The following is a 22,137-nucleotide window of genomic DNA, read 5'->3' as shown; positions in this document are numbered from 1 at the left end:
TATGACCAACTCTTCTGTCAAAGCGGTGCAATGGAATGTTTAGCGTGAACAAATAAACTAAGAGGGAGGTGAATTCCTTTCCAAGTGTCTGCCTTTAATAATTTTCTCTTAATTTTTTCTTACTTAGCGAATAAATTACACAAAAATAAAGAGTAACGGAAGAGAGAAAATTGCACAAATAATTTTATACTGGTTCAGATCACAAGGATCCTACGTCTAGTTGTTAATCCCAAATAGAGATTAATGATCCACTATCATAAAACCAATAAACTATTACAATCACACACAAAAGACAAGTTTAAGGGTTGAGAAACACCTCTATTGTTATCACAAGAGATGAAATTCACTTTTCCTGAAGGTCACAAGGGATGAATATCTCCTCCGAATGCTTCACAAAGGATGAACACTTCCTTTGAATCTTCACAAAGGATGACAGACTTCTCTTACCAACAACAGTAACACTCAATCATACTCCCAATGAAAGTTCTCATTTTTTCCAATACCAAGTTCTCAAAGCCAAAGCACAAGAGTTACACAAACCCTAGATCACACTTTTCACAGTTTAAGCAAACATATGTGTGTTAGAATGGGAGTCTAAAATATGCATATAAAGATCTCACTCAAGGACACCTCCAAAAACCCGTTGTCAGTTTTTTCTTGTGTGATAATTGATTATCTACTTATAGTAATCGATTATACATTTATTGAATGCACAACGGCCGAAAACATGCTCAAAAACTCCAACAACTAGCTGTGATAATCGATTATGGTAAGTAAGAATTAATTATGGATAATTGATTATCATACTCTACTAATCGATTATTCCAGAGTCAAAATTGAGTTTTTAGCAACCTTTAAAAACCTTTATGTGATTTAATTGATTATTGTAGATCTTTTTGACTCCAAAATGATTTAAGGCATAACTTACATGAAATAAAAAACATATAAAACTCTATGCATGAATCTACGTATTACAAAAGCTTTAACACATAAAACAAGTCTTCATGAAGGTCTTTTTGCAATGTGAACACTTGAGACTTGATTTGGACATCATCAAAACTTCTATACTTCATGATTTTGCTAACATCTTCTAGACTCATACCATCAAGATTTTTCGATGTTCTAAGAGCAGTAATATGTGGTTTTCATTGTCTAGGAAGACTATAAAGGATTTTGGAGTTGAGTAAGATATTCCTAGGGACTTGAGTTAATTGAGGATCGTTTGGAATCTACTTAAGATGCTCAAAATGTGTTTACTTTATAACATGGTGAACAATTCATATTGTCTGGTCAATAGACTGAGTTTATTTCTTTTGACCTCATTTGATCCCTCGTATGTTTCTACCAAGGTTTCCCACATTTCCTTTACTCATTGATAAGCATGAACCTTTTTATATTCCTCTTAAGAGAGAGCACACATCAGCGAGTTACGTGCCTTGGAGTTTAGTAGGTCCTGTTGTTTCTGCTCTTTAGTCCATTTTCCTTTTGCAAGTGGCTCTCCTTCTTCTTCAAGAGGTATATAGTTGGCTTTCTCGAACACATCCCATATATCAATGTGACAAGATTCAAAGCATGCAATCATTCTTTTGTTTCCAGTATTCGAACTTCTCTCCTTTGAATAGAGGATGATGGTTGATGGCATAGGCTTTGTTTTCCATGTCTTTGGATTTTTTCCTCGAGTCCTGTCAATAACTAACCCCGCGATGTTATCTATAATACCAACTGGAATACCTAAACACTATAAGGGGGATTGAATAATTTTGTAGGAACATGTTTCGCCAAAAAGATAGTTTAACAACCTTGTTAAAGATTAAACAATTTATATAAGTTGTTAAACACTTGAGTAAAAAAGTTATGTTCAAACTACAAGTTCTTAAATAAATGTTTTTCAATCCTTTAGTTAAATCTGCTATAGTGTTTTAAAAAGGATAAATCTTAATAAAAATAGTGTTTGGTGACAAGAGCTCTTATAAATAGTTGAGATAATAAGCAACTGTAGGTTTGATAACACTCTACTTTTGCATATTTTCTTTGTTAAAATTATTTTCTTAAGCTTCCTTAGTCTTTAATTCTTTAGAAACAGAATAGATTAGTTTAAATACCTAAAAATATATTTTAAATAAAAATTTGGTTATTTTTCTCTTTTTAGGCAAATAAAATAGGTTTTTAAATAATTATATTCTCTTTAGAAAAATACTTTAGAAAACAAAGTAAAAATAGTTTTTAGAATAGGTTATATTTTTCTTAGTAATTTTTGTTTCAATTTTTTTATTTCATTTTATTTTGTAGGATTTTGGGATATGGATTTTAATTGAGCCACTGCACTGCTACATTGAAAGCTCTTACATCTAATTTGGGCTGAACTGCAGGGATTTTCATTATATTGGGCCGCTAGAGTGGGCCAAAGAATATTGAAATGTGGTGTTGTGAGGATTGGCAGCTGCTGCCCTTGTAGGGATATGGGCTTAAGTGAAACGGTGAGTTTTGGATGGGATCACTGTTGCTTTGGGGAGTAAAGCTCGAAGACATGCTTCATTTGGAGAAAAGCATTCCCTCGAGTACTTTCATTTGGGGCAGAAGCATTCTCTCGAGAAATAGGAGAGCGACTAGAAAGGAACCCTCGAGTTAGGGCAAAATGAAAGAGAGAAGCGAGAGCAGACTGGTGCGATCCTGCCCGTTTAAGAAGACAGAGAAGATGACCGGAGCTGACCGGTAGAGATGAAGAAAGATCGAAGGGCTGAAGTTAAAGAAACAGGGAGGCCATTGGATCAGGATGAAGCTCAAAAGTGTGTAAAGCAAGCTTTCTTTCCCTCTTTCTTTTCCTTTTCATTTTCTTTCTTCTCCAACCCTATATAATGGGTTTTCTGCATGTAAACACACAAACTTTCACGGAGACTAGATACTTAGACATTTTTCATCTTTTATGCTGTGTTCACTTCAGGGTGAATTACTGTTTACGAATGTTGAGAAGCGATGAATTGCAAGCAAAGGCGTGTTCACTTGCAGCGATTTGCGCAGAACGATTGGAAATGAATTGCGGGATTTGCTACTGTTTGCTCACACGCGAAGGTGACGAGATTTGGAGGGATTCAACTGAAAAAGACGTATGTGCCCCTGTATGAAGATGGAGATGTGTGGAAACCAATAAATGGAGAAGAGAGGGGGGCGGTTCTCTCTCAAGCCTGGATGAAGAATGAGCTTGGTGTATTTAAGCCTGGGCCATATTTGATTTTTACACATCCCTAACTAATGCTTTGCACCTCCATATTGGCTGGGTCCATGGTTATTACCAATACCTCTCCTTAATCTTATAAACATTTTTAATTTTAATAATTATTTTTAAAATTTAATTTTAATAATTATTTTTAAAAATTAATTTTAATAATTAATAAATCTCACTTTCACAACAAATAAAATCATACTACTTGGAACTAAATTATATTACAAACAAATACTACATTTTCAAATAAATTCATTTTACTAAATTATAATTTAATTACTTTTTAAAAATTATTTCTAATAATTATTTTTAATTTTTTACTCTTAATAAACATTTTTACAATTAAATATAACATTAACAAATATCATTTTATATTTCTTTAATACCTAGGGGCATTTTAGTAATCTTCAATTTATACCAATTAAACAAATTTTTTAAAATTGTCACATCAATCAAATCCTACACTAATTCTCACAAACTTTACCTCTAAATTCACTTTCAATTACCTCAAAATCCACTCAAATAAACACAAAAAAAAATTACCCTCAAATTCATTCAATCGCTCTCCCCCAAATCATCTTCCCCCATCACCCCCAAGTAAACACACCCTTAATCTTTCGAGTAGGTAGAGTGGACGCGAGAGCTTAGGGTTTTATCGCGCTTTCGGTAGATTCGAGTTTCTTGCGTTCTCGCTCGTGTTTTGTTCGATACATTTTCGTGTAACTTTGTTCCTTGTTAGTAATACTTACTTTCTTTGATGTTTCCATGTGATGAACGTTTGATAATTCTGTTATCTTGATTTTTCCCGTTATTTATGTGTTCTAGTTTTTATTTTGTAAAAAAATTTGATTTGGACTCATAGTTGAAATTCCTTAGGGAATTACATGACTCCTTAGGGAATTACATGACTCCATAGTGAGCATGACTTATCGAGATGTCTTCTCGAGTTGGAGATGAGTCCAATGAAGGAAAAAATACTATGAATTCAATTATGCTATTGTTGTCTTTTCAGAATAAAAGATTTTGGTTTTATTTAGGTTTTGAATTGTGAAACTGTACTCTATTTTCTCTAATAAGAGAAACTGTATTGACTCCATAGTGAGCTTTTCTTTTCCAAGGTGTCTCCTTGAGTGAGGGTGCAATTCAAAACACTGAATGAATCAAAATATTTGGTCTAGATTTAATGTTCATGATTGTTAAGTGTCAGTTTTCTATTGTTTTCTTGCAAATTTATGAGTTTGTTTGGATTTACTATAGTGAATTGTGATGTTGATATTTAGATAGAAATCTTGAAGTTTTATATGTGTTTTCTGGTATTGATTAGAAGATTGAATTAGAGTTGAAATTGTTGAGGTTTGTTACAGAGAGTATGCATTTGCACAAACTAAGTTCTGATTTGGGACTTAATTACTCCAAAGAGGGTATACCTTTACATGATGTCTTCCTAAGCTGCAAATAATACTATGTTGTGCTGATCCTTGCATTTTGGATTCCAATTCATGAATCTAATCATTGATTTAGTGTTTGAGTAATAGTTTCAGGTGTTCTAGATTCCGACTCAGTAATTCTTCATCCATTTATATTGTTTTGTCTTTGCTTATTGTTTTGAATTGATCATTTTTTTTAAGAATTCTGATAATTGGATTTTGGATTTTAAATTGTTATATATTAGGTTCTTTACTCATTCCACTTTGACTTTTCACTTCATTATACTATTCTTTCACTGCCCAGATTAAGTTCATTTTTTTCATTGTATCATTTCATTTAGGCTCATGTCATTTAACATTTAGATTCCTTAGCTTTTATATTCGTTTAAAATAGCATTGTTTGTTCTTGTCTCATACCATCTTTTATTTACATTTTAGGTTTATTTCTTAGTAGTTTAGATTTCTATTTCTTTTTCTTGTACTTCATTTTTTCTTTCTTTGAACAAATTTTAGTTTACCTTTTCCTTTTCTTTTTAATTTCTTTATTTTCATTTCTTTTCCCCACATTGTATTAGTAGTTAGTAGTTAGTTAATAAATAGTAACAAGAATTAACTTTACATTCTAAAACTTAATCATAGTTGAGTCCTTGGATTGATCCTTGGTTATCCCTATACTACATTAGTTGGGAAACTGAGTTTGTTCTGATTTTAGGCGACAAAAATCAGTTTAACAAGGTTTTGTAAGAAAAACGTTTCGCAAGACTGAAGTAATAAACACAAAGTTATTTTATACTGGTTCACTCCACCAAGCTACGTCTAATTCTCCTCTAAGACCTCTTAGAGGTTTCCACTATAATTTTCAACAAGATTACAACTGAGTATTCACACCATTCCTAGTATCACCTAGTCAATCCCAATAACCTCCGTTATTCTGACTAGAACCGAGTATCACCCACTCCTGGTTGTACAGTATTTTCCACTACTCCTAATATCCTAAACAATCCTGATATCTTCTCGATATGCTGTCTAGTTGAGTTTCACCCACTCCTGGTTTCCACTAGAACAACTTGTGTAGTTACTGTTTAATCCCACCAAGTTAAGCGTTCAGTCTTTGTATTCTCTTCAAAATGTGCATTCAATAAGATCGCTTAGAAGTCCTTAGACAATCACTCTCACAAAAAGGATGTGTTTACAATACAAGTCAATCTAACTGACTTTTAGAGTTTTCTCTATTCTTACAAATGTAACCTTATGATTTTATGAAACTTGAGATTCTTTTCTTTTTCAGCTTGTTTTTCTTCTCAGATGATTTCTTTTGTATTCGTGTTCTTATTCAATTTCTCTTCTCTTCAAGAATCTTCAATTTATAGGTTTCAAGAAAATGTTTGTTAGATAGTACTTGCTTCGATCTTTGAATCTTCTCAGCCTTTTCGTATGTAGCAGTCATAGGTTAAAGTAACTTGTCAAAGTAGATATGTTTTTAAGTACTTTGTCAAAAATAGGTGAACGCTTTGACGCGAATTTTGATAGAGAGAATATTTCGTGAATGTCTTCTTTGTCTTTAACGTCCAGTTTTTACTTGTATATGATAGAGTAGGTGAATGCTTGACATAAGTAATCTACACAGAGTATAGTAGATATGCATGCATGCAAATATGCCATTTTTCTTATCATTTTTGTTGTTTTGAGACGTTGTTTATTTAATGATCTTTAATGCGCGTTCAGAACAACTAAAGCTTTTCAAATTTTCTATTTCTTTAAGCAAGATTTGATCGTTTATGCCTTCTAGTAGAGGTATCAAACAATTCATAAAAGTTTCATTGTTGGATAAAAATGTCATTTAACACAAGGTATCATTTAGCATGTTTAATGATTATTTGTTTGGTTGAAGAACGCGTTTAGTAATATATCTTTCAACACATGTTTTTGGAATAGTGTTTATATTTTTTAGTGTTTTTACCAAAAACATTGTTTTGTACCTTATGGTGAGAGCTTGTCTAACATTGTTTAGCAAAATACAACAGCAACGTGTTTAGCAAGACTCTCATATAGCACATTGACGTTTGCGTCCATGAAGATATTAGTGTGTTCACTATGTCTTTTATCAAAACGTTTAGATTTCATAAAGCTTTTTAATAAAACGCTTATCTTCAAACTATATTATTTTTCTAAATATAATATTTTGTCATATGCTCATTTCATTTATTGTTGTTTGTTAAACTTTAAAACATATGAGAACGTTTGGACAATTCAGTTTTATAGATGATCTTGTCTTAACAAATACTAATTTTATCAATTAATGTTCATTTTAATTAAACCTATTAGAACAAAATTTTATACCTTATTAAAATAACATCACTTATTTCAATAATATTAATATTTGTATTTATTTAGACAAAGTCTTAGGTTTTATTTCACCAATTCCATGAATAAACAATTTTATAAAACATAAATCATATATTTATTTATCACTTTTAATTAGTAGCAAATTCATTATATAAAAGCCTTGTAAAATTTTATAATAATTTAAAAAAAAGTTAATTTCCTTATGTACGTATCTTTCTATTTTTTTCTTTTTAGTGATGTCTTTTAAATATTATTTAACACCTTTCAATATATGTAACATGTTTAAATCAACAATAAACGAGCATCACATATTCAAATTAAGTATTACAAATTTTCTAATAACATTTTAGTAGATACTTTTTATAAACCTTTATTAATATGCTTTTTTTTAAGGAAATAACATATTACTCTAGCATAAATTAAGATACATAACACTTCATTAAGAAAATTAAAAATACTAAACAACATTCCATTCTTAATCTTTTTTAATATTAATTAAAATTAGATAACATTCACGTCTGCAACCCAAATATCTTTTGTCATTAATTAATATTAATATATTCCTTAAGATTAAGAACACACTACAAGAAAATCATTATATAATAATCAAATTTAGAGACAAAAAATAAATAGTTCTTATATTGATTAAGACACTATTTTATAAGCTAAAAACTATTGGTAGAAGAAACTAATCTAGACTTAGTAAGTAGTTAAAATCTTGGTAGCTAATGTTAGAGATCAATTTAGACTCTAATTCATAAATCAGTTATAATTTTTTATTATTAATTAAGATTATTTTAGATATTAATAATTTTTAATTTATAAAATGGTGTATAAACTAGTTAAATTAATTATTTTTTCTCTAAATTAGTTGTCATTTATTGATTTTATTGTAGTGACACAATTGTTTAAGTGACATTGTTCAAGGAAAATAATATCTGAGAATCGAGTTGAATTATCTCAAATAAAAGTGGTTTCAATGAGATAAAATCTGGGTATTTTATTTTAAAATTGTTGTAAATATAAAAGATCAAAAATTCAAACTAAATTAGAATTATTATTAAAGGTTGAAGTCTCTTTCAGAGATGTTAATAGAGAGCAAAAGATAATTTACTTATCAAAATATCATTTAGACTAAATTTCTCTTTGACTTTTATTGGGATGGTTATAGGCTGCTCGACAGCATAGGAGTAGATACTTGCATGTGGGGTTGATGAAAAATGACAAATCTCTTGTAGTCTCTAGGATGATAATGATACCTTTAGGTTGATGATAAGAGTTCTTTGTTAGTTGGTTTGAGCTTCCTGTGTTAAAAGCAAGACTGTAAGGAAGAGTATTTAAAATTTTATTGTAAATGATTTGGAATATGAATACGGCTTGGACAAAGTGTTGTAAGTGTGCAAATAAATTATATTTTTGCGGAATATTCAGAGTGTTTTTAGTTTTGATAATAGTATACGTGATAACGATTTTTGAGATATTTGTGGTAGTGATTACATGTTTGGAATATAGTTAATGTTTTACATAAATATTATTTAGTCATGTATTGTATGAATGAGATGTTTGAATTGTTAAAAGTGATGGGTATGATAAATTTGTACAATTTATATGTGAAACTCTAAATTGATGGTAATATATATGACAATATGTTTGAAAGAGATGAAATTGGGTACTATTATCTTTGTTATTGCAAATAAGGCTATAATAATGTTTGTACTACATTAGAATAATCTTTGTTAGGCTTAAAAGTCATTTCTTAACATAGTATTAGAGTCATTAGTAAAGCATATCCTAGCAAGGGAGTATGTTGGAAGTCTCACTTTGTCAGTAAATATAAGAGAATTGTGTTTGTTGGGCAATTAAAAAGTCATTCGATGATCAGACCCATTACTAAGGAAGGAAATATAATAATTGAAAAAATTTAGACACGTGCTAAAGTCATTAAGCAAGCGTAATTGGTGGCTAAGTAAATGCAATGTTTTCTAGACTTTAAATAACATGGTTTTAAATGTTGCTAACTACCAAAATTATTTATATTTCACTAAATTTGTTATATTTTATCAATATATTCTTGAATATGATTATAACGTGATAAATGGTGAATTGAAATGTATTAGTATTAAAATTTACCTGGAATTTATATTAATAAGAATATATGATAATTGTGATATGATAGTGTGATGTATTGTAGACATATACTAGTACAAAAACATCGTATAACGTCAGTATTTTTTGGCCTTTCACGTAGAATTCAAGGTCGACGTGATATCGGGAGACGTTAAAATTACGTCAAACATAAAACAATTTGATGTTCACAGTAAAGCAAATTAACGTCGAATTTTGTCAATATTCGACGTTAATAATTTTTTTGTTTTTTTTAATTAATTGTGATCCTTTTTTACAACTCTACGAGACCTGAGAAAGCAGAAAAACAACAAATTTTAATTTTTGGTATTTTATAAAGTATGAACTATAAACGTTTAGTGTAATATCAACAACAAACAACAATAACAAACAACAAACAAGTTCAATCAAACAACAACAACAAACAGGTTCAATCACACAACAACAAACAAGTTCAACAAATAAGTTCTTCAAAATGAAAACAAAAACTAAATTTCAAAAGGTGGGTTCATCGAAATAAAGTGTTGCCACTAGTGAGAGAGCAAACAAAATGCGCATATGAAGGACAAGAACACAAAAATAATCGGTCAAAACAAACGAAAATCATACCTAAGGTAGTTAATTAACATGCATTTGTAATAAATGAAAGAAAGATTACCTTGATGGTCGTCAAACTTCGTTCCAGAAAAGTATGAGCAGAGAAGAGGGTATCGCGCGCTAAGATAAAGTGAATGAATTTTCAATCTTCTACTCAATTTTTTATTGAAATCGCTAACCTTTTAACGTCTAACGCTAGGGCATTCGACGTTTAATATCCTTTTGACGTCTAATTTTAGGGAATTCGACGTCATACATAAATACATTTTCACCTTCTCGCCAAAAATTTTCGCAAAATTTACCCAATATAACAAATTGACGATGAATTACAATTCTAAACGACGTATGATAATTGCATTTATTTACAAAAATGCCACCGATCATTTTTAACGTTGGTTATTCAATGGTTGGACGTTGAATGCATGACATTATACGCTATTTTTCACTAGTGATAATCCTTTTTAGGGAGGAAATATTATGTTGAGAATTTAGTTGTATATTAAATATGAGATATTGAAACAAATATCTTGACTCTAATAGTAAACTAGAAAAGAAGAAAACATCAAGTACTGAGAAACAAAAGAAGTTGCTATGACCTAGTGCGCGATGTGAAAAATAAGTAATCTAGTATGTCATATTGATTCATCCTATCACACAAGTGGATATGCTCTTACTATGTAGCTTTATTGTATAACAACTTTAAAATGTAATATGGTAGTTGTTGGTGTATGAATCTAATTCAATATGTGTGTATTTCAAAAGTAAAGTTAAGTGTTTGAGTTCTTGATGTTAAGGAATAATGACATGAGAGATAGTTAGTGGACTAAGAGTTAGACACTTAATTATAATAGGCTTAATTACCTACTTAGTCCCCATGTTAGGAGGTAATTTTCTGTTTAGTACCCGGTTTTAAAAATGTAGGCATTTGGTACCTATGTTTTGAAATTTGTATCAATTCAATCCTATCCAGTTAACGGCGTTATAATTAATGCGAGAAATTAAGGACGTTAATGAAGATGCATTCAAACATTTGATAGCTATTCCACCCAGGCTATCATTAACATCCTTAATTTCTCGCATCAATTATAACGCCGTTAACTGGATAGGATTGAATTGATACAAATTTCAAAACATAGGTACCAAATGCCTACATTTTTAAAACCGGGTACTAAACAGAAAATTACCTCCTAACATGGGGACTAAGTAGATAATTAAGCCATTATAATATATATTGAGTGAATGAATTGAATTTGTATTTATTGTTAAGATATGTCAAATATTCTGTTAGCTATAATTTAGGAATTATTATTATTTATGCATATGTCATTCTTTTAATAGGTGAGGAATCATAGGACCCTTATATATATATATGCTACACTAATATCTGGAAAAATATATCAGAATTATTCTTTAAACCTTTTGATATGGTATTAAAGCAAAACACTGATATTTCGATTGGCTCTTTTCATTAAAAATCAATCGGAGAAACATGATTCTAGGACTTCCGCAACTTCCAAAAGTCATATTTCTACTGTTGCTGAATTTGTGACCAGGTCGGTATATCTAACTCTGCCCTTAATCTTTCTGTTGTTACTAGGGATAGTGATTAGATAATTGATTCAGATGTTACTGATCATATGACTTGTGATCCTCATAAATTTACTAATTTTTTCCCTAATTTTTCTAAAACTGTTATTATTAATGCCAATGAGGTCTCATCTCCTTATGAAGGTGTAGGTACTATATCCCTCTTACCCTCCTTATCGATTCTTGATGTTTTATTTGTTCCTACATTGAACTGTAATCTCATATTTGTTAGCAAGTTAATCAAATCACATTCTTGTGTTGCATTGTTTTACCCAACCCATTTTCTTTTTTAGAACATCCATTCCAAGGAGAAGATTGTCAGTGGTAGAGAGAGTGAAGGACTGTATTATCTTTAAAATATCTCACAACACACCCATAAAGGAGTGTTGGCTTGTCTTGCGAATTATCACAATACAAGATAAAAACAAAAAGGAAATTTGGTTATGGCATAGACGGTTGGGACATCCCTCTTTTAGTTATTTTAAAAAAAATATTTCCATCATTATTTCAAAAATACAATAATTCTGATTTTCTTTGTGAAACTTGTGTTATGACTAAAAGTCACCATGTGTTTCCTTTAAGCAATAAAAAAACTAATTTTCCTTTTTCATTAATACACACAGATGTTTGGGGCCCAACCCCACTATCTACACATAATGGAAAAAAAATGGTTTATCAGTTTTGTTGATGATTGTACTAAGGTAACCTAGGTGTTTTTTCTTAACCATAAAAGTGATGTTTGTGATGTGGTTCATTCCTTCCATGGTATGATCGTTACACAATTTAACATATATATTAAGGTCCTTCGATCAGATAATGGAGAGTAATATTTTAAGACTAAATTAATAGAGTTCATGAACTCGAAAGACATCTTGCATCAAACTACACACTAGTAAAAAAAAGGTTTTTTAACGCGCTATATACACCTTTGTTTTATTGAAACCGAAGCATATAAAAGCATGGTGGCATTTTCATAGTTTTAGGGAAGTTATATGCCTCGGTTCATAAGGAACGAAAGCGTGAAGGGTCTACTGCTTTGGTTAAGTCAGCAACTGAGGCATAAAGTATTGTCAACTCACCCTGCTATCACTGATATAAGTTGACATACTTTCTGAAAATCATATACTACCTCGGTTACACTCAGAACCGAGGCGTAAACTGTTATACTCCTCTTCAAATCAGCTGCACATCAGAAACTTCTCTGATTGACAGGGATACTGCCTTAGTTATTTGTAGAACCGAGGCAGAAAGAGCATTGACATTCCAATTGTAGGAATGCTCTAGTGCCTATTATTGCAACAGTTTGTTGGGAACCAAGTTGATATGGTCTTATAGCATCGGTTAGGCGCCAACCGAAGCATATAAGGTGAATATATTATCAAAATTGCCATTATATATTTCCTTTTTAATTAGTTTTTGACAGTTTAGGCATAAGGTAAGCTAATAACCGAGGAAGTATGCCTATATTATTTTGGTTGAGTTTAGAACCGAGGCAGTATAACGTATTATAATCTCAAAAGTTACCCTTCTGCATTGTTCCTCTTCTTCACACGCAAACACCCCCTTGCTTTCATTGTTTTCCAACGCCCTTCAAATAGCATCGTCACTCCGTCACCACCACTCCATCGCTCCATCGCCACTACTTTGCCGCTATTCTCGCGTAAGATTCAACCTCGCATTGCCTCGCACTGCCTCACATGCCTTCTTCTTGCGCAACTGTGTCGATGCCTCGTTGTCGCACTCCCTTCGCACCGTCGCCGGCGTGGTGCCTCTACGCCATTGTAGCCGTGCTCCCTCCGCAGCGTCACTGGCCTGCTGCCTGCTGCCTCCACACCATTGTTGTCGCATTGCTTGTGGTCGTCGTCAAACAACTGCGAAATTGGTAACTTTGATTGGGATTCATATTGATTTTGTGTTGTTGTTATGTTATAATTTGAAAAATTTTATGTGTTTGTTTGATTGAGAATAAGTTAGGTGGATTGATTATGTGTTTGTTTGAAAAATGGTGTTTGGGTTGTCATAAGGTTGGAGAAAAGTTGAGGTTTCTATGTTAATATTTCACTGTAAATGAAAGTGGTGATTATGTTTTACTGTTGGAGTATGATGGTAGAGTATGAAGTAAAATATATCATGATTGAAATGATTATTAGAAGTTTGAACTACCTGGAACATTTAAAACGAGAATGAAATAAGTTCTATGTCATGGGAGTTAAATTTGGAATTGTGTTATGTTCGGTCGTTGATAAGAAGAATTAAGTTGGGTGTTGGAATGAAGCTAAAATAATGAACTTAGTATAATTGTAGTTGTTGTTGTTATTATTAAACCAACAAAGGAACGTGTGTGATGGATTTAGTATTACAAACATGTTATTATTAAACATGTCCTTTTCACCATAACAAAATAGAGTGGCTAAGAGGAAAAATAGACGTATATTAGAAGTGATAATATCACATTTGATAGATGGTAATGTCTCATCTCATTTATGGGGTGAGGTTGTGAGCTTTGTAGTTTATTTAATTAATTGACCCCTTCTAATGTGCTTAACTTTTGAAGGCCTTTAGATGTGTTGTTTGATCATTGTATCCTTCATTCCATAGTTTATTTATCTCCTCATGTTTTTGGATGTGTTATATATGTTCATTTACACCCACATCAACGTATAAAGCTTGAAGAAAGAGCTACCAAATGTGTTTTTGTTGGGTATGGATCAACTCAAAAAGGGTATTGTGTTTACCATCCACCATCAAAGATATTTTATATCTCTATGGATGTGACATTTAATGAGCATAAACTTTTTTATGTTGATTCTACACTTTAGGGAGGCTTTGAAAGTGAAGTGCATAATTGTGATGTTAGTATGTTTGATACCTTAGATATAAAATTATATTGTGAAGATAAATTATTGTGTCAGGATCATTGTGTAGGAAGTGAGCCAATCCTAAATATGGACACTTCTTTTTTGGATAATACAGTGTCTTGTGATTATAACCAATTGGCTGAATCTTCTCCACAGGTTCGGCTTGACTCTTCATATGTACCTTCTAATCCTATCTCTGATAATACTAATGTAGAGTAAAACTAATCATGAACTTGTTTCTCTTGATCCTACCTTTGATAATACTAATTTAGATGAAATCGATCATGAAATTGATTCTTGTCTGCGTGAGAACTCCAACATACCAAACACTAACTCTACTACTGTTCAATATAAACTTCCACCGCGTTCTAGCCATGGTCAACCTCTAGCTAAATATAAACCATACCTCCAAGCCAAAGTTAAATATCCCATTAGTAAATATGTGTCATATCACATGTTATCTCAATCATATGCATCATTTGTATCTCAATTATATTCAATTTCTATTCTTAGTAATATATAAGCTTTGGCGGATCCTAGATGCATTATTCATGAGATGACAGCTTTAGAAAAAAACAACATTTGGGATCTTGTGTCCTTACCAAAAGGAAAGAATATTATGGGTTGTAAATGGGTATTTACAATTAAGCATAAAGCTGATGGAAATATTGAGAGGTATAAAGCACGACTTGTAGCTAAAGGTTACACTCAGTCTTATGGTGTAGATTACCAATAAACGTTTGCACCGACACTGTGAGAATACTTTTGTTGCTAGCATTAAACCAAGATTGGCCTCTTCTACAATTTGATATGAAAAATGTTTTCCTACATGGAGAAATTTTAGAAGAAATTTATATGGATTCTTCACCAGGCATGACAGATTCAATTGGAATTTTGCAAATTAAAGAAGCCTCTATATGGATTAAAACAATCCCCGAGAGCATAGTTTGGGAGGTTTACCATGTCTATGAAGGCTTTTGGCTACAGGGCAAGTAACTTTGATCACACCTTATCTTTGAAGAAAGGAAAAGGAAAAATTACAACTTTAATTATATGTGTAGATGACATGATTGTTACAGGAAATGACCAAGATGAGATTTCTAGTTTACAACAATACCTTGCATCTGAATTTGGGATGAAACGACTTAGAAACCTCAAATATTTTTTGGGTATTGATGTAGCTAGATCAAAACATAATATTTTTTTATGCAAATATTGACTTACTATTGGAAACTGGGCTTTTTGGGAGTAAATCAGATGATATACCAATTGAAAAAAATCATAAACTCTTTCAATGCTCAAATTTAGCAAGCATAGACAGAGGAAGATACCACAGGCTGGTAGAAAAATTAACTTATTTATTTCATACACGTCCAGATATTATCTATGTAGTGAATGTTGTTAGTCAATTTATGCATGACCCACGAAAGCTTCATATGGATGTTTCTAAGAGGATTTTGAGATATTTGAAGTCAACTCCTGGAAAAGGAATTTTGTTCTCAAATCATGTAAATTTAAAGGTAGAAGGGTATACCGATGTTGATTGAACAGGTTCAATAGATGATAAAAGATCTATCTTTGGATACTTTACTTTTGTAGGAGGGAAATCTTGTAACTTGGAGGAGTAAAAAACAGCCTGTAGTAGCAAGATCTAGTGTTGAAGCATAATTTAGAGGCATGACACTAGGTGTATGTGAACTTTTGTGGATTAAAAATGTGCTATCAGATTTGGGCTTTAAACTAAATAAAACTGAGTTTGTACTGTGACAATATGTCGACTATAGCAATTGCTCACAATCTTGTGTAACATGATAGAACAAAGCATGTGGAGATTGATAAACATTTCATCAAAGAGAAGCTTGAAGCTGGAATAATTTCTTTTTCCTTTGTAAGATCAGAATTGCACTTAGCTGATGTTCTCACCAAATGAGTGTTAAGAAAAGTGTTTAATGAGTCTCTATTCAAGTTGGGAATGTGTGATATCCATGCACCAACTTGAGTGAGGGGTTAAGATATGTCAAATACTCTGTTAGTTACAATTTAAGTATTATTATAATTTGTGCAAATGTCATTCCTTTAATAGATAAAGAATGATTATATATATATATATATATATATATATATATATATATATATATATATATATATATATATATGTGTGTGTGTGTGAAAAAGTATATGTTATAAGAGTGTATGAATGAAACGTGAATGAATTTTACAAAATTGTTAAAATATATGTTTATTATTTTGATGAATGTGTGTGAAATAAAACATTATTTTACTCTTTGTTGTGTGTTTGTATTGTGATTTAAGGGTAATAATTATGTTCTTACACAAGAAGTAAATATTGTAGCAAATGAGAAGGCAAGAATAAGTTGGTGCACGAGAAGGATATATTTAGCTATATATTTTTATTTTTAGTTATGTGTGCAAATGCCTAAGAGAAAATTAAATTGCTTAAAATGTATGTGAATGTTAAGGAGTACCAAACACAAATTTTGATTAGGTGACTTATTTCAAGCAACTATTTAGTTGTTTATGTGATTAGCACACTAATATTTGACTACTTGAAGTGACCATTATCTCCATTTAAATGAGTTCACTTAATTTGATTGAACTCTTCTTTTGTCTTAAGGAAATCTTCAACTTCACTTAAGCATAAGCTCAATTTGTGAGAGTTGCGGGCACCATCACAAGATATATATATATATATATATATAAATGAAGCATATTATAATTTTCTAAATTAATATTGAAGCTATCCTCATACTTTATAATTACTAAATTTGCATCCTTTCAAAATTAGAATACATTTAATCATCGTCCTAGGACAACTTTAACCATCAAAAACTAGTTATCTGAAATCATTAATGTTCCATAGATAAACCTACACAAACATGTGTAAATATTTCCTATATGTCTAAATCAAAATACTTCTCATGAAAAAAGGTTTTAATTTTTGAGATTTTAGTTTAGTGATTGCACTATAGTGTATAGTATTATTATGCTTATAGAACGACAACTAAATTCTTAACAATTACAGCACCACAATCACGGTTCCCATTGGTTAGTGTAACAAATGGGCTGTTTAACTTACTAACAAATTTCACATACAAAATCTAATTACTATAAACAAATTGTTTCAATGCATTTTCCCTGTTATCCAATGTATACATAAAAAGGAAAAAGAAAATCTAACTTAACCACAAAATTACCAAATATCTCTCATAAGCAATATAGTCTCAAGAAATCAAGTCACTCATGTATAAAATTGTCTATATATAATTGATTTTGGCTTTTGTTGCTTAAGAAATCACATAAAGGCAAATTAATGATTATAATTAATAGATAACAAACCAAACTTATCACAAACAATACAATGCAACCTCTCATTATTGTCATTTCAATGCAATAATTCAACCTGTCAATCATTTTTATATAAGAACTAGTAATTCAATCAAACACCTGCGTAATAAATCATGATTTAGTTTATAAATCATATAAAATATTTTCTTTATTCCAATCCAAAATTATGGAACCAACGGAAAAAAAAACTTAAACTGTGGAGATATTTAGATTTATTTTGTCAAGGCTATACCCATGTTGCTGATGTATATATTAGTTTTCAATATATACAGTAAGTCAATGTTTTTTGCCGTTATCAATTACACTTGAATACACTTGTAACTGACCCAGAAATTTCAAGCAGTAGGATTAAAATAGGGAAAAATATAAATGTTTATCCCATTATTTCTTCATGAAAAGTTGAGAGATTCGGAAATGCAATAAGTAATGCTATATTAAAGTTAAGTAGAGATAGATAAGGAGGAAACATACCAAAATCAGAAGAAGGAAGGAAAATAGATATGTATAATTACTCATAAGATTTAATAATGTCTTACTCTCAGAAAAAAAAAACTTTAGATTAATAAAGACAATTAAACATTAATAGCAATACTATGATAATTATAGAAGAATTGAAATTAAGTGGAGACATGTGTCCCCATATTGGTTAATATAAGTTCATCCTTAAGAGCTCAGAATGATCCTCAGTGGACATATTTTCTCGTAAAAGTCAAAGGATTCATCCTAACTGCTCTTAAAAGCATGTAATTGATTGATTGTTTCCTTCTTTGGCAAAAAATTTCATGAATTTGTCTGAAGAGATGAGGTGAAACTAGAGTCACAAGTTTTAGACAGAAGTGACAGCTTCCTATCAAATGATCGAACACCCTCCCCACAAAAGAAAAAAAAAAGGTAACCAGAATAGCTCCATTCTTCAAATGACGAGGTTTAGTATCAAATCCTTGTCCCTTTGTCAGTAATTGAAAGATGAGTCTAAACCGTTGATTTAATCATGAAAATTAGAAATCAGGTGAAATATAATTGGTTTAAATTATAAACTGAAGAGACAGCAGAGGGATCCGATGAATTTTGTATTAACTGACTTGGATTATGCACTCATGTGGGTCATCATCTTTCTTATGTGTGGCCATATATTGCACTGATTGTGGAAAAGTTTCAGTCCAACATCAGATTTTTCTTCTTTAACCCAATTCAGTAACTTCCTACTTCTAACTTATTGCAGATCTATCTCACTAATTCTTATATATATATATATATATATATATATATATATATATATATATATATATATATATATATATATATAGAAACGTATTATGTATCATGCATGGGCATGCTGAAATTATGTATTATGCATGTGCTATGCTACTGGCAAGGTGTAATGTATGTATAGTTGTACGTAAACTTATAAGTGACCAAAACTATATTCTCATACTGTGTTTAAGTTAGACATAAATTTAAGTCTGACTTATAAGTGTGAGACATAAAAACTCTTTTGTGTTTGATACTTATTGGTCAAACATAAATTTTGGCTAGTTTTTCACTTCTAATTCTTACATGTTAATTTATTGACATGATGAGTTATTTTTGTGTCATTCTATAATGCAGACAAAGCATAATAATCATACACCAGAATATCAGAAGAAACTAAGCAGAAATATTTCAATGAAAATTGAACATACAATGCATCATACACACTGCTTGGAAGAAAATTCGAAGTTATTTTCACCCCACTATGCTTGATATGTTACTGAGGCATAAGGGTGAATACAGTAGGACTTACCCAATACTAACTCTTCATGAACTTCAGTCTAAATTCTCATTCAAATAACAAAACACACAGAGAAAGGTTTAACTTGACCCGAGGACATTGATAAGAGTCAATTTGCAGAGCTGCAGCTAAGGTTTTGTAACACATATACAAGGCCTATAGTAACAGACTCAGGACTTTGAAATCATTTTGGGAGACCTGAAACAATCCAAGAAGAACATGAAAAATCAGATGCATTTTGAAGATTATAATGCCAACAATTCAATATGTTTTTAACATATTACAATTAGTCCTAATTAAGCTAGGATTTATAAAAAAAAAATTGCAAGAATTGAAGATATTGTATGGTCATGATGATGCCTTTGCATGCACAGTGTTTGGTAGTGGGGAAGAGAACAGTGTAATTCATGTACGGTGGTCAGATATACATATTGCAGCACCAAACAAAAAGGGACTTCCATATACATGTTTAATACTAATTAATAAGAAGAGAAAAAAAAAACAACATTATTAGCATAAGACAAAGTTTTATAAAAACTAGAGACCCGGGGTTCTGGTACACTAATATGTATAATATATAATAAAGCTCAATACCAGCAGTTGAAGACAAGAAACTCTCCAAACATCTACTTCAAGTTCAGATTTTGAATTGAACCCTCTTTTTTTTTTTCAAAAAAAATATATATTACTTAACTCTTATATGTTGTATTATCAAAGGGGTTATCCCATTTGTGGAAGATAGTGGGAATCCAAAAGAAGTAAGATTGTGTGGAAAAGCAAACATGTACATTTATATAATAAGCACCATAGAAATGTTATGAAATTCAAAAACCACAATCTTGCATGTGAGAAAGGACAAATAGAGAATGGATGTGAGAGTACTCCATAGGCCCTATCAAATCCTCATTAAATCAAATATTGTGCGAAAACAAAAATAAAAATGAAGGTAAAGTGAACAAGCACTGTTATTATGTCATTTATCAAAATTATATATGATGTTTAGGGTTTAGAAAAGCCCATGGATCACTAGGGTTTGCTATATGAATGAAGTATAAGATGCATTATAGGTGAGATAAAAATTGACCCTATAACACCTTCAAAGGACCCTTTATGTGTTTGGTGCGATTTCCTTTTGTAGTAAACTTGGTTTAGAAAATTCAACCAGCTGTAGACACTCACCTAAACAAGTTATTGTCCAAATTAATGATCTTGTTAATTGTTCAATTATATGATCTTCTTATGCAGATAATATAATGTCAATGATTCAAACAGCACCAAGTCTTTTCCGTGTCAACCTCTGAAAATATCAGCAAATCTATAACAGTGAGTGAGGAAAAACTAATTTACCATTGTTATTATTAAGCAGAAGAAGAAGATGCCAAACAAAAAATTTACTGCTGCAAAGGTAAGTTTGAGCTGTCCCCGTTGGGCTTGATGATGAGATTCCTCTTCTTCTTTTTCTTCTTATAAGGGATCCCTCTTGCTTTAGCTTGAGAGTCTCGAATCTCACGGAGATAAACTCTTATGGCACCACTGGCAAATGGATTAGTCTCAGGCAATCCTCCATTTTCTTCATATGCAGCTCTTAGCCTTCCAATGAGAGCATCAAGGCTCCCCCAAGCTTGTTTTAGAGGGCAAGTGCAAGGACCAGGTGGCTCAACTTGACCAAAGAAGAGACACCCTTGAGCATGCACTTTAGTCTTCCCAAACTGATCCAAGTACCTTAGAAAATCCAGCACTTGGTTGGAATTGCACTGTGATAGTGCCACAGGAGGCCTTTGGTTCCTCAAGTACTGCCCAAAAGTGTTCCAATCCCTTCTCTTCTGAGATTCATACCTACTCAGAGGATGTTGTTGTTGTTGCTGATGTTGTTGTAGCTGCTGCTGATGATCAGAAACAATAGCAGAAGTAGCAGAAGAAGAAGATCTTGATGATCCTTCTGCTATGTCTTTTCCTTTGGTGGACATATCTGAGTCAGTATTGGTGATAGTGATTCATTTAGTATATGATTTTGTGAAGCAAGGAAGAAAGGGAAGGTTTTGGTTTTGGAAGGGAGAAGACAATAGAATAGCAGTGGAAGAAAATGACAAATTTTTTTTGGAGGATCACATCAAAGGGGACTAGTGAGGAGACATGGAATGGGACCAATGAAAGTGCTTTAGCCTTCTTTTTCTTCCTTCCCTACATTATCTTGCTTTAATGGTACTATTAGCATTAAGCATACTTTATAATTTTGTTTCCTCTTATTTTTATTTTTTTTAATTATTATGCTCCCATCATCAAAGGTGTCATTATTGGGTAACTTAGCGTAATTAGCACTGTGGTTATACCCAATCACCATTAAATAACAGTCTAGGTCCTCTAGCATTAAGGGCTTGTTTGCCACCTAATAGAAAATTTTGGGATTACAAGTTAAACTTAGTGACTTCCGTAACCTATTCTATAACTCATTGTCATTGCACAAAAGTATGGTGTTACATCTCTTTCACATGCTCATCAACCAAAATACTTTTCAATTCTATTTACCCTATACCTCTTACTAATAAAAGGAATTCCACCCAAAAGTTCAATGCAAAATTCTAACGATAAATAACAGTCTTTTTTACTGTAATATTACACAGATTATACAGTTTAAATTTACGTGAATTTCAATAGAATAAAATTCTCTTTCTTTGTGGAGGAAACAATAAAGCAAAGAATAATTTTGAGTGGAGGAAGGGTTGTTACTTGCTTGATTGATGAAGTATCTGATCGGAAAATCTTATATTAAAATATTTTATGTATATATGCTTAAGGTCTGTACTACTCCATTTCAACACCTAGTTTATGGCATAATCATAA

At 31.4% G+C, this 22,137-nt stretch overlaps 1 protein-coding gene across 3 annotated transcripts; it reads right to left on the bottom strand.

The window, feature by feature from the left end:
- Positions 1-19,162: 19,162 nt before the first annotated feature.
- On the bottom strand, positions 19,163-21,570 carry LOC124834715 (protein LIGHT-DEPENDENT SHORT HYPOCOTYLS 10-like). Of its 3 annotated transcripts, XR_015782248.1 has the most exons (3): positions 20,692-21,569; positions 20,476-20,593; positions 19,163-19,494 (listed from the first exon to the last, which is right to left on the bottom strand). XR_015782248.1 is itself a non-coding variant. In XM_088099065.1 (2 exons), exons 1-2 carry the CDS (start codon positions 21,261-21,263, stop codon positions 19,467-19,469), a joined length of 600 nt encoding a protein of 199 aa, XP_087955191.1. In that variant the 5' UTR covers positions 21,264-21,570; the 3' UTR covers positions 19,163-19,466. The 3 variants fall into 3 exon arrangements, 2 of the variants coding, with proteins under 2 accessions (XP_087955191.1, XP_087955192.1); XM_088099065.1 differs by lacking the exon at positions 20,476-20,593 and having other exon boundaries at positions 20,692-21,570; XM_088099066.1 differs by lacking the exon at positions 20,476-20,593 and having other exon boundaries at positions 20,644-21,556.
- Between the last annotated feature and the right edge of the window lie 567 nt (positions 21,571-22,137).

The sequence above is a fragment of the Vigna umbellata genome, chromosome 9 (assembly GCF_029865625.1).
Source record: "Vigna umbellata cultivar VRB3 chromosome 9, Vumbellata_1.0, whole genome shotgun sequence".
Lineage (NCBI taxonomy): Eukaryota > Viridiplantae > Streptophyta > Magnoliopsida > Fabales > Fabaceae > Vigna > Vigna umbellata.
This window is presented reverse-complemented; position numbering and strand designations above follow the sequence as displayed.

Bases quoted from the DNA above. Each gene is read 5' to 3' on its own strand.
- LOC124834715 (XM_088099065.1), bottom strand. From the start codon at position 21,263: ATGTCCACCAAAGGAAAAGACATAGCAGAAGGATCATCAAGATCTTCT. The intron at 19,495-20,691 runs GTAAATTTTTTG...GGATTGTTTCAG, and splicing joins TCAAACTTACCTTTGCAGCA to GTCTCCCAAAATGATTTCAA.